This window comes from Microcaecilia unicolor, chromosome 3, assembly GCF_901765095.1.
Source record: "Microcaecilia unicolor chromosome 3, aMicUni1.1, whole genome shotgun sequence".
NCBI lineage: Eukaryota > Metazoa > Chordata > Amphibia > Gymnophiona > Siphonopidae > Microcaecilia > Microcaecilia unicolor.
In genome coordinates, this window is record NC_044033.1 from 378,440,298 (window position 1) to 378,453,318 (window position 13,021).

A 13,021-nucleotide genomic window follows, 5' to 3' on the forward strand; every position below is an offset into this window, starting at 1 on the left:
TGGTCTGACCCTGAATGGCTATTCTTTTGTTCTTATGATAACTGGAATCAAAGTGGGGCTTTGGAGGATGAGACACTTTTTTGAGAATGAGGGGGGTGACAGTCATTTGCAGAATTACAGGGGGATTTTGAGCTGCTGAATCAGGATTTCTTTGGTTATCTGCAATTGTACCAGTTTCTTGGCCAGAGATGGGTAATTGCTTGCCAGTCCCTCCAAAGTACATTCTTAGGGTTTTGATGAGGCAACCTGTGCGAGTGGGATAAGTTTCTTGGTTGTATTACCACTTAATTGGTTTTGTGGGAGAATAGCTTTCATCTGACTGTGATGCAGATGTGGCAGATTGAAATGAATGTGAAGTGGGGTGTGGATGACTTTTGTGCGCGTATAGCAAGTGTTACAGAAGTGGTTGAGACTGTAGTTTGGAGAGAGTTGCATCTTATTGTTATGTACCGACTATTTATGCACCCTAATAGGGCATAGTGAGCTGGAGTGATTGAGTAAGGTAATATGCTTGAAGTGTATAATTTGAGGACAGTATGTACATCCAGTGATGCTGAATTACGGAGACGAGTCTTCTAGTTTCTATCTGTACTGTTAGATATTAACTCTATTGCCTCCAATAGAAGTGTGTGTTAGATCCTCATGATAGGCTGTTCGTTAGGCTGTACAGCTGATATTCTGTTTGTACACAACGTTTGCTTGACTATAAAACAATGTATATTTAGTCACTGGGTAGGACCTGTCCTCCCTATGTTTTCAAGCTGGTTTATGCAGATGCAGCAATTACTAAAGATGGAATGTCTGTTGGCCTTGATCAATAGTTCTTGCTTAAAGACGTTTTTAGAAATTTCAAAACATTTGTAATGAAGCTGGCACCCTAGTGCAAAAGTGTTCTCTTGAACATTGATTACTTAAATGATTAAGGGATGGGGAGGGGGAGGTTAGGAGAGGAGGAAGAGGTATGGGAATTGATTGCTATTTATGTTAACATGGAAAAGTTAATAAAATAGATTTGTACTAAAAAAAAGTTAAAATGTTTCAAAAAACTGAATCCACCTATTTCTATTGATTACCTTTAAAAGTGGACTAACACTACCACATCTCTCTACATTAAGAAAATTAAAACTAGAAATTCATATATGTATGTGATGGGACAAAACCAAGGCTGGCTCAGCTTGTCCCTTATGACCTGGAATCACTTGGAAATCTTAGGGCAGACTACAGGGACAGCAATAGTAATTCTACCCGCTAATGACCAAGTTGTATTCTTTCACAGTCCCATATACTCGGAATACCAATGTGCTATCAAATAACCTACCTGTTGCAATGCCATCAAAGAGAGACAACACTCGGATAGGCTTCCTCCTCTCAGCTTGGATTGGAGGGTAAAGCTTTGGTGGATCCTTGAAAAGGAAACAAAATAACAAATGTCTAGGGTATGCTCAGTGGGCTACTGTGAATCCAGTTATAGTGAATTCTTAGAAAACTCAATTCATCAAATCCCACTTCTGTATTAAAACTTATGGCATGGCAGTCACCATTCATATACTGATGCTGGCTGGCGGTCTTGTAACCGAACATAAGCTGTAGTAGGTCCTACCTTATCATCCTTTTTCTCTAGGTTTTTCAAATACTCACAAATTCTTGGTCATGGTTATTGGCGAAAAACATTTGCAAGCGGGAGGGCCAATCATCTCGTCGCTTTAGGAGACCATAAATGCCCTTGTGGCCACACATATAGCAGTTCCAGGGATCTTCATTAATAGCTGCCTGGGCTGCACCTGGTCCAACCAATAGGTCAACACATTCTACACAGAAGCACCTATGAATGAAAAAAATAAACAGACATGCTTAATACACAGAATTTACCACAGAGTAGGAGCCAGAAACATATCAGATGCTCATGAAGAAGAGCAGAAGATATCCTCTATGGAGAGCAGTAAAGAACTGAAGGGGAGTAGAGGAAGACACGTGGCGATCAAGATGGGAGAATTCAAAATTGAAGTCTTTATTAGGCACCAAAAAGAAGAACCAACATGGGCCTGTGTTTCGGCAAACTGCCTGCATCACTGCTTCAGAGGTCACAAGGATGCACATAAAGAACATGTATATATATTATTATAAATACAAGAAAAAACCATAATGCACAGAAAAACTTTTTTTTTTCAAAACACAAGATTAAAAATATATAGAAAAGTGTATGACAACCGATGTCCATGTAGGGCATATATAGATGAATTCAGTACAATAATGAATAATATGGAGTGTATGGATAAACCATAAGGCATATTGCTGACACCAGACTAGTGCATAAACTTATAATATATGAGACACACAAATATATATTAAACGAGTATTTTTGAAACTGCTATAGATAAAAACATCTTCTAGTATGTGAACAATACCTATGAAGGCATTTACATTGTTGCTTGATTTGAAACTCATAATTCTAATAGTTGTGTGATAGTGATATATGTATCAAGAATGATGTTAAGCTGATATCATAATGATATCCCCCACCTCTATGTGATAGCTGGTCTTGGTATGGAACATATGGGTTGTTCAGCAAACAACAGCTACCAAACTGTGAAAATAAATAAAGAAAAAGATAAAAAGCCTGGCCACCACTGTGTCTATAAAAAACTTATATGGTTCAGCATGCGTTCACTTCCAGACTCTAAAAGGGAAAGAATAAACACTCTCTTAATAAAATAAGTCCATACTATCTATGTTAGGAATCTAGAAGCTCTATTGCGCAAACAGATTAGCAAGATCAAAACCTGGATATGAACTAACCGATTAGTCTTAACTGGTTATGCGAAGCAAAAGCTAACCGGAATTTTACTATGCTAGCCCGGTTTGAGTGAAAAACCTTAGCTTTACCTAACTTAAAAAACGGACCGGCGCTGGTTAAATGAAATGAGCAAGCTAAAAATGTGTAAACGTTCAAGACAAGAAATAATACAACAAAGAGCAAACACTCACCCACAGAACAATCCCACCAAATGTGGCAGCATTCAGAAATTCTGTCATCAGATGCTGGTGACCATTGATCTACAGATGAATATTAATGAGGTGCCGAATGGTGCTACTGTGTGTGATGACAAATTAAACCAGATAAGAATAACCGGATAAGGTCAGTGACCGGTTATAATAAGGAACGGATATGTTTCTTAAAAGGATAAATTATAAAAAGGGGCTAAGATCAATCTCAGAATTAAGACATGATGGTGTGAGTGTGTTGAGATGGTGAATTGCTTTTTGTTCTTCCCTCAAAAGATTCTGATCTATGTCACCACCCCTCCAGGATTTGTGAAGCACCTTATACACCAGAAATTTTAGATCTCCAATAGTGTGGTTGTGAATGTTCTAGTGTTCAACTATGGGTGATGTTCCTGCTAATGCAACTTCTGTGTTCTGTAAAATCCTTCTGAATATCATAACTTCCAGGTACCACCACTGACTTGGATATTCAATGCTGGAGCTCAGACATTACCCGCCACTGACTATCCAGGTCTAACCTAGCCACCGGCAGTCAGTGTTTAAAAAACGCTCACCAACACCAGCTGAATATTAACCAGAGAGTTCCTCTTACGCAAGAAGAGCTGTTCTGAGTTAAAAGGCCTAAAATTAGGACCAAAGGCCTAAGTGTGATCCTAAAAATCGGTTCCATGACAAAATGTCACAGACCTAATGTCATGACGACAAAATGTCATGGGAGAAATTGGCATGATGACAATGTCAGAAGACAAAATGGCAAAAAGGGCCCCAAGAAATAGTAAGGCAGACGATCCGCAAATTCCAAAGTGGAACAAAAGAAAGCAGATCAGAAATAGATATGCTAAAAACTTTTAATAATAGAGCTACTAACAAGTGTATTGCCCACAAGTATATATTTGTTGGCAACTCTATCACTAAAGCGAATGCTACATACCTGTAGAAGGTATTCTCCGAGGACAGCAGGCTGATTGTTCTCACTGATGGGTGACGTCCACGGCAGCCCCTCCAATCGGAAACTTCACTAGCAAAGGCCTTTGCTAGTCCTTGCACGCCCATGCGCACCGCGCATGCGCAGCCATCTTCCCGCCCGAACCGGCTCGTGTTCGTCAGTCCCATATGTAGCAAGACAAAGACAAGGGAAGACACAACTCCAAAGGGGAGGCGGGCGGGTTTGTGAGAACAATCAGCCTGCTGTCCTCGGAGAATACCTTCTACAGGTATGTAGCATTCGCTTTCTCCGAGGACAAGCAGGCTGCTTGTTCTCACTGATGGGGTATCCCTAGCCCCCAGGCTCACTCAAAACAACAAACATGGTCAATTGGGCCTCGCAACGGCGAGGACATAACTGAGATTGACCTAACAACTTATCCAACTAACTGAGAGTGTAGCCTGGAACAGAATAAACATGGGCCTAGGGGGGTGGAGTTGGATTCTAAACCCCGAACAGATTCTGAAGTACTGACTGCCCGAACCGACTGTCGCGTCGGGTATCCTGCTGCAGGCAGTAATGAGATGTGAATGTGTGGACAGATGACCACGTCGCAGCTTTGCAGATCTCTTCAATAGTGGCTGACTTCAAGTGGGCTACCGACGCTGCCATGGCTCTAACATTATGAGCCGTGACATGACCCTCAAGAGCCAGCCCAGCCTGGGCGTAAGTGAAGGAAATGCAATCTGCTAGCCAATTGGATATGGTGCGTTTCCCCACAGCCACTCCCCTCCTTTTGGGATCAAAAGAAACAAACAATTGGGCGGACTGTCTGTTGGGCTGTGTCCGCTCCAGATAGAAGGCCAATGCTCTCTTGCAGTCCAATGTGTGCAGCTGACGTTCAGCAGGGAAGGAATGAGGACGCGGAAAGAATTTTGGCAAGACAATTGACTGGTTCAGATGGAACTCCGACACAACCTTTGGCAAGAACTTAGGGTGAGTGCGGAGGACTACTCTGTTATGATGAAATTTGGTGTAAGAGGCCTGGGCTACCAGGGCCTCAAGCTCACTGACTCTACGAGCTGAAGTAACTGCCACCAAGAAAATGACCTTCCAGGTCAAGTACTTCAGATGGCAGGAGTTCAGTGGCTCAAAAGGAGGTTTCATCAGCTGGGTGAGAACGACATTGAGATCCCATGACACTGTAGGAGGTTTGACGGGGGGCTTAGACAGAAGCAAACCTCTCATGAAGCGAACAACTAAAGGCTGTCCTGAGATTGGCTTACCTTCCACACGGTAATGGTATGCACTGATTGCACTAAGGTGAACCCTTACAGAGTTGGTCTTGAGACCAGACTCAGACAAGTGCAGAAGGTATTCAAGCAGGGTCTGTGTAGGACAAGAGCGAGGATCTAGGGCCTTGCTGTCACACCAGACGGCAAACCTCCTCCATAGAAAGAAGTAACTCCTCTTAGTGGAATCTTTCCTGGAAGCAAGCAAGATGCGGGAGACACCCTCTGATAGACCCAAAGAGGCAAAGTCTACGCTCTCAACATCCAGGCCGTGAGAGCCAGAGACTGGAGGTTGGGATGCAGAAGCGCCCCTTCGTCCTGTGTGATGAGGGTCAGAAAACACTCCAATCTCCACGGTTCTTCGGAGGATAACTCCAGAAGAAGAGGGAACCAGATCTGACGCGGCCAGTCTGCCGTGGGCCTGAAGCCTGGAACAGAACTGAGGGACTTTGTGGTTGGCTCGAGATGCAAAGAGATCTACCAAGGGGGTGCCCCACACCTGGAAGATCTGTCGCACTACACGGGAATTGAGCGACCACTCGTGAGGTTGCATAATCCTGCTCAACCTGTCGGCCAGACTGTTGTTTACGCCTGCCAGATAAGTGGCTTGGAGCACCATGCCGTGACAGCGAGCCCAGAGCCACATGCTGACGGCTTCCTGACACAGGGGGCGAGATCCGGTGCCCCCCTGCTTGTTGATGTAATACATGGCAACCTGGTTGTCTGTCTGAATTTGGATAATTTGGTGGGACAGCCGATCTCTGAAAGCCTTCAGAGCGTTCCAGACCGCTCGTAACTCCAGGAGATTGATCTGCAGATCGCGTTCCTGGAGGGACCAGCTTCCCTGGGTGTGAAGCCCATCGACATGAGCTCCCCACCCCAGGAGAGACGCATCCCTAGTCAGCACTTTTTGTGGCTGAGGAATTTGGAAAGGACGTCCCAGAGTCAAATTGGACCAAATCGTCCACCAATACAGGGATTTGAGAAAACTCTGAAACCACTGGGAAGCTAGGGTCCATTGAGCAGATCGCATGTGAAGGCGGGCCATGGGAGTCACATGAACTGTGGAGGCCATGTGGCCCAGCAATCTCAACATCTGCCGAGCTGTGATCTGCTGGGACGCTCGCACCCGCGAGACGAGGGACAACAAGTTGTTGGCTCTTGTCTCTGGGAGATAGGCACGAGCCGTCCGAGAATCCAGCAGAGCTCCTATGAATTCTAGTCTCTGTACTGGGAGAAGATGGGACTTTGGATAATTTATCACAAACCCCAGTAGCTCCAGGAGGCGAATAGTCATCTGCATGGACTGTAGAGCTCCTGCCTTGGATGTGTTCTTCACCAGCCAATCGTCGAGATAAGGGAACACATGCACTCCCAGCCTGCGAAGCGCCGCTGCTACTACAGCCAGGCACTTCGTGAACACTCTGGGCGCAGAGGCGAGCCCAAAGGGTAGCACACAGTACTGGAAGTGACGTGTGTCCAGCTGAAATCGCAGATACTGTCTGTGAGCTGGCAGTATCGGGATGTGCGTGTAGGCGTCCTTCAAGTCCATAGCCAGTCGTTTTCCTGAATCATGGGAAGAAGGGTGCCCAGGGAAAGCATCCTGAACTTTTTCTTTACCAGATATTTGTTCAGGGCCCTTAGGTTTAGGATGGGACGCATCCCCCCTGTTTACTTTTCCACAAGGAAGTACCTGGAATAGAATTCCAGCCCTTCTTGCCCAGATGGCACGGGCTCGACCGCATTGGCGCTGAGAAGGGCGGAGAGTTCCTCTGCAAGTACCTGCTTGTGCTGGAAGCTGTAAGACTGAGCTCCCGGTGGGCAATTTGGAGGCTTGGAGGCCAAATTGAGGGTGTATCCTTGCCGGACTATTTGAAGAACCCACTGATCGGAGGTTATGAGAGGCCACCTTTGGTGAAAAACTTTCAACCTCCCCCCCGACCGGCAGATCGCCCGGCACTGACACGTTGATGGCGGCTATGCTCTGCTGGAGCCAGTCAAAAGCTCGCCCCTTGCTTTTGCTGGGGAGCCGAGGGGCCTTGCTGAGGCGCACGCTGCTGACGAGAGCAAGCTCGCTGGGGCTTAGCCTGGGCTGCAGGCTGTTGAGAAGGAGGATTGTACCTACGCTTACCAGAAGAGTAGGGAACAGTCTTCCTTCCCCCATAAAAACGTCTACCTGTGGAGGTAGAAGCTGAAGGCTGCCGGCGGGAGAACTTGTCGAAAGCGGTATCCTGCTGGTGGAGCTGCTCTACCACCTGTTCAACCTTCTCTCCAAAAATATTGTCCACACGGCGAGTCCGCAATCCGCTGCCCGGATCCTATTCTCCAGGTCGGAGGCACGCAGCCATGAGAGTCTGCACATCACCACACCTTGAGCAGCGGCCCTGGACGCAACATCAAAGGTATCATATACCCTCTGGCCAGGAATTTTCTGCACGCCTTCAGCTGCCTGACCACCTCCTGAAATGGCTTGGCTTGCTCAGGAGGGAGCTTGTCCACCAAGCCCGCCAACTGCCGCACATTGTTCCGCATGTGTATGCTCGTGTAGAGCTGGTAAGACTGAATTTTGGCCACGAGCATAGAGGAATGGTAGGCCTTCCTCCCAAAGGAGTCTAAGGTTCTAGAGTCTTTGCCCGGGGGCGTCGAAGCATGCTCCCTAGAACTCTTAGCCTTCTTTAGGGCCAAATCCACAACTCCAGAGTCGTGAGGCAACTGAGTGCGCATCAGCTCTGGGTCCCCATGGATCCGGTACTGGGACTCGATCTTCTTGGGAATGTGGGGATTACTTAGAGGCTTGGTCCAGTTCGCCAGCAATGTCTTTTTTAGGACATGATGCATGGGTACTGTGGACGCTTCCTTAGGTGGAGAAGGATAGTCCAGGAGCGCAAACATTTCAGCCCTGGGCTCGTCCTCCACAACCACCGGGAAGGGGATGGCCGTAGACATCTCCCGGACAAAGGCCGCAAAAGACAGACTCTCAGGAGGAGAAAGCTGCCTTTCAGGGGAGGGAGTGGGATCAGAAAGAAGGCCATCGGACTCCTCGTCAGAGAAATATCTGATGTCCTCCTCCTCCTCCCACGAGGCCTCACCATCGGTATCAGACACAAGTTCATGAACCTGTGTCTGAAGCCGTGCCCGGCTCGACTCCGTGGAAACACGGCCACGTTGTGAGCGTCGAGAGGTAGACTCCCTCGCCCGCACTGGCGAAGCTCCCTCCACCGACGTCGTCGGGGAGCCTTCCTGGGAGGCGACCGCAAGCGGCACCGATGTTGGAGACCTCACCCCGGGCAAGGGGCCAGCCGGCGCCTCACTCGACGGTACCGGAGGCGCAAGCACCCCCGGTACCGGAGGGGAAGGGCGCAACAGCTCTCCCAGGATCTCTGGGAGAACGGCCCGGAGACTCTCGTGCAGGGCGGCTGTGGAGAAAGACATGGAAGCCGATGCAGGCGTCTAAGTCAGAGTCTGTTCCGGGCGTGGAGGCTGTTTTCCGGGCTGTCCAAGGTGGAGCGAATCGACACCTCCTGAACAGAGGGTGAGCAGTCCTCCCGGTGCCGATGCCTACTGGGTGCCGACTCCCTCGGCGACCCAGAGCTCTCGGTACCGACGCGGGAAGGAGACCGGTGTCGATGCTTCTTTGACTTTTTCAAACGAAGCATGTCACCGGAACTTCCAGTACCGACAAGGAGGACGTAGAATCCAACCGTCGCTTCCTCGGGGCCGAGGCCGAAGAAGGTTGGTCTCGGGGGGGCTGTACCACAGGAGCCCTCAGGGCAGGGGGAGACCCACCCGAAGGCTCACCGCCACCAGCAGGGGAATGGACAGCCCTCACCTGCACTCCAGATGAAGCACCACCGTCCGACAACATCAGCACTAGTGGGAGGTCCCGGTACCACCGACGCCGACGCAGCCTTCCGATGTCTCGGCCCCGACGACGCAGAGGGTCGATGCCTCCATGCAATCGATACAGTCGCGGCCGAGGGCGGAGGTCTTGACGCTGTCGACGTCGATGCACTCAATACTCCCGGTGCAGATGCCGACGAAGAGCCCGAGAACAACACGTTCCACTGGGCCAATCTCGCTACCTGTCCGCTTTTGTAAAAGGGCGCAAAGACTACAGGCCTGCAGGTGGTGCCCAGCCCCTAGACACTGAAGACACGACGCGTGCCTATCAGTGAGCGAGATTACCCGGGCGCACTGGGTGCACTTCTTGAAGCCGCTGGGAGACTTCGATGACATGGGCGGAAAAATCACGCCGGCGAAATCAAAACTCATAATTGCGGTAAGGCACCAAAAGAGGGGGAGAAAAAACTCGACCCGAGGCCTCAAAAGGGCCTACCCCGAAAACGAAAGAAAACTTAACGGGGCAAAAAACTGGAAATACGGGAAGGGGAAAAAGACCGAAAGGCCCTTCTCTGAAATCCCTTTTGTTTTTTTAGAAGCGAAAGTCAAAAAGACGCGCGAGGGTCAACTTAAGGGGCGCGAACGGCGCAAACACGACCATACCGAGCGCGGACAAAAGAAGACTGACGAACACGAGCCGGTTTGGGCGGGAAGACGGCCGCGCATGCGCGGTGCGCATGGGCGCGCGAGGACTAGCAAAGGCCTTTGCTAGTGAAGTTTCCGATTGGAGGGGCTGCCGTGGACATCACCCATCAGTGAGAACAAGCAGCCTGCTTGTCCTCGGAGAAAAGTTTTTAGCACATCTATTACTGATCTGTTTTCTTTTGTTCCACGACAAAATGGCATAGACAAAATGATATGATTGATGATTTATTGGATGTTGAGGATTTTGAAGTTAGTTTTCTAAACAAAGTTCAAAACATAATTTCTCAATCTGAACTTGAAAATTTACCTATTGAACTAAATTGTCCACTGGAAAATGGTCCACTGTGGAAAGAATTTCAACTAGTAATTGGCTTTTTTGAGAGCCAAGAGACTTCACCTTGTATATTTGACTCTTGCCACCAGTCTATTGTGAAAACATTAAAAAGTGTTCCAATTGAGTCTATTGAGACCATTACTAATAAATCATTGTTAGAAGGTAGATTACCTGAGAATTTAAAAATAGCTGCAGTTAGACCTCTTTTGAAAAATACAGCATCTGATCCTCATTTAATAGAAAATTATAGGATGATTTATTCTTTACCCTATCTTGCTAAAATCAATGAAAAGTTAGCTTATGATCAATTGCTAGAATTCTTGGAAAAAAAAAACAATGAGCTAGACCCCCATCAGTTTGGTTTGAGAAAGAATCTCGACTCTGAGATTCTTCTAATTTCTTTGCTGGATAAAGTGAAGACGTGATTGGATAGCGATAGTCAGTATTTTCGTATCACTTTAGATATATCTGCAGCATTTGACACAGTCAATCATCAAATTTTAATAAATCAGGATGTATTGGATTGAGTGGTCAAGTGTTATGTTGGTTTCATTCTTTTTTAGAAAATAGAAAATTCTGTGTGATGAAGGCTGCAGCTAATCCAGTGAGATATGCGGTTCTGCAAGGAATGCTTTATCTGCTGTTTTATTCAACATTTTTGTGTACCCCTGTCAATTGCTGAATTGCTTAGACTTACAATACAAATTATGATGATGATGATATTTAGTTTTTGGTTCGGATTGAACAATGAGTAGAAACAACTTTTAATAAGCTGGAGAGTGATGAGGATAAAGCAAACGTGCTAAACAATTACTTCTCTTCAGTATTCACGGAGGAAAATCCTGGAGATGGACCCTGGTTGGCTGCTGAAGGAATATTTGGGAATAGAGTGGATAATGCGCCGTTTACGGAAGAACAGCTGGAGAATCTGAAGGTGGACAAAGCTATGGGGCCGGATGGGATACATCCCAGGATACTGAGGGAGCTCAGGAAGGTCCTGGCGGGACCCTTAAAGATTTATTTAATAGATCTTTAGAGACGGGAGAGGTCCCGTGGGATTGGAGACGAGCGGATGTGGTCCCTCTTCACAAAAGTGGAGACAGGGAAAAAGTGGGAAACTACAGACCAGTAAGTCTCACATCTGTGGTAGGAAAAATAATGGAGTCGCTGCCGAAAGAGAGGATAGTTACTTTTCTAGAAGCTAACGGGTTACAGGACCCAAGGCAACATGGCTTTACCAAAAGAAAATCCTGCCAAACGAATCTCATTGACTTCTTTGACTGGGTGACTAAAGAACTGGATGAAGGAGGTGTGCTAGATGTAATCGACTTGGATTTCAGCAAAGCCTTTGATACGGTCCCCCACAGAAGACTTGTGAATAAGCTGAAAGGGCTGAACTTAGGACCAAAAGTGAACTGGATAAGAAAGTGGTTGACTGACAGGTGGCAGAGGGTGGTGGTAAATGGAATCCGCTTGGAGGAAAGGAAGGTGAGCAGTGGAGTTCCTCAGGGGTCAGTGCTGGGGCCTATTCTGTTTAATATATTTGTGAGAGATATTGCTGAAGGGTTGGAAGGAAAGGTTTGCCTTTTTGCAGATGAAATGAAGATAGTCAATAGAGTGAATACCCTGGAGGGAGTAGAAATGATGAGAAGGGATCTCCAAAAGTTAGAAGAATGATCGAGGGTCTGGCAGTTAAAATTTAATATCTCATTAATGCACCCTGGGGATCTATTATTGTTCGGTTTCTCTCTTAATTTGCTTACTAGCTCTATAGAAACCTAATGGTTCTTTTAAAATCTTAATTCAATTGACCCAATTGTGTTATTAAATGTGTAATACTGCTCAGTATCAGGTGCTTAGTTGTTGAGCTAATGGTTAACTCCTATGACTGCACCAGCAACCACCATCACTGCACTATGGATCCCTTCCTCCCTACTAATTTGCTTTAGATTCTTGTGAAATCGTATACTACTCCCTTATCAAGCTATTATGTTCATTTTTATAGTACATTCATTATATTACATTATCCACAGACTAGTTTTAGAGAGAAGGTCACTTATCTCGCGGGAGGCTGTTACTTCTCTGATGTCCCGGGTTGACTGACGTTCAGCTCATCTGCTCATCTTTTTAAAATTGTTTTTCTTACTGCTCGTGAAGTGCTCCCTATAACCTCCATGCAATTAGGTGCGTTCTCTGTCACTTTGTCCTTCTTATCGTTCCCAACATACCTACATGTTTCGCCATAATGCGTCGTCAGAAGAATGAATGACTAGAAATAAAACAGATTTATGTTTCTTCATTCACTACTACACATTGTTCACACTGTTTATTATTCAACTCAGTTCTCCATGATTCCTTATTTACTTACAATTTTCGGCGGCTCAGTGGTGTGGACCAACTCAAAGTCATGCCCCAGGTCGGTAAGACGCCGGTACATGCACGGTTTCAATTCATTTCCCCGCCCCCAGTTTAAATCCCCTAGAGTTGCATTACCGCCCATTAATCTATTTCTTTATTTAACCCCTTCGGGTCTGTGGTCTGCCAGTGGAAGATATATTGTGCTTCCTTCCGCAGAAGGCTAGTAGTGATATTGCCCCCATGTGTGGTTGGTTTAGTTGAGCCAGTACTACAAATCATCTTTCTCATGATGTTTTAATTGTTCCCAACAATACTACTGAAAAATACTGACAGGAAATCAGAGCACAAAAAAAATACAAGAGAGATGAGATGGATTACACAAAAGGATATGTGTACCTGTAGATGGATACCAACAGACGTTCCAGAAGATATAAATGGATGAGGCGAGTAGGATGCGCTAATACATCAACCGAATCCTCCGAAGGTAACATAGATCATACAAGAAGCAGACCCAATCAAAATGAGAAGAGGGATATTACCCACACTGCACCACCTTTTTTAGAA

At 46.5% G+C, this 13,021-nt stretch overlaps 1 protein-coding gene across 1 annotated transcript in view; it reads right to left on the reverse strand.

The window, feature by feature from the left end:
- The window catches only part of DNMT3A (DNA methyltransferase 3 alpha), an 806,037-nt gene that overhangs the window by 63,819 nt on the left and 729,197 nt on the right, over positions 1-13,021 (reverse strand). Inside the window, exons 15-16 of the mRNA XM_030198633.1 lie at positions 1,639-1,822; positions 1,319-1,403 (exon numbers count right to left, since the gene is read on the reverse strand). Of these exons, the coding sequence (XP_030054493.1) occupies positions 1,319-1,403; positions 1,639-1,822 (269 nt within the window). The remainder of the gene's footprint in view (positions 1-1,318; positions 1,404-1,638; positions 1,823-13,021) is intronic.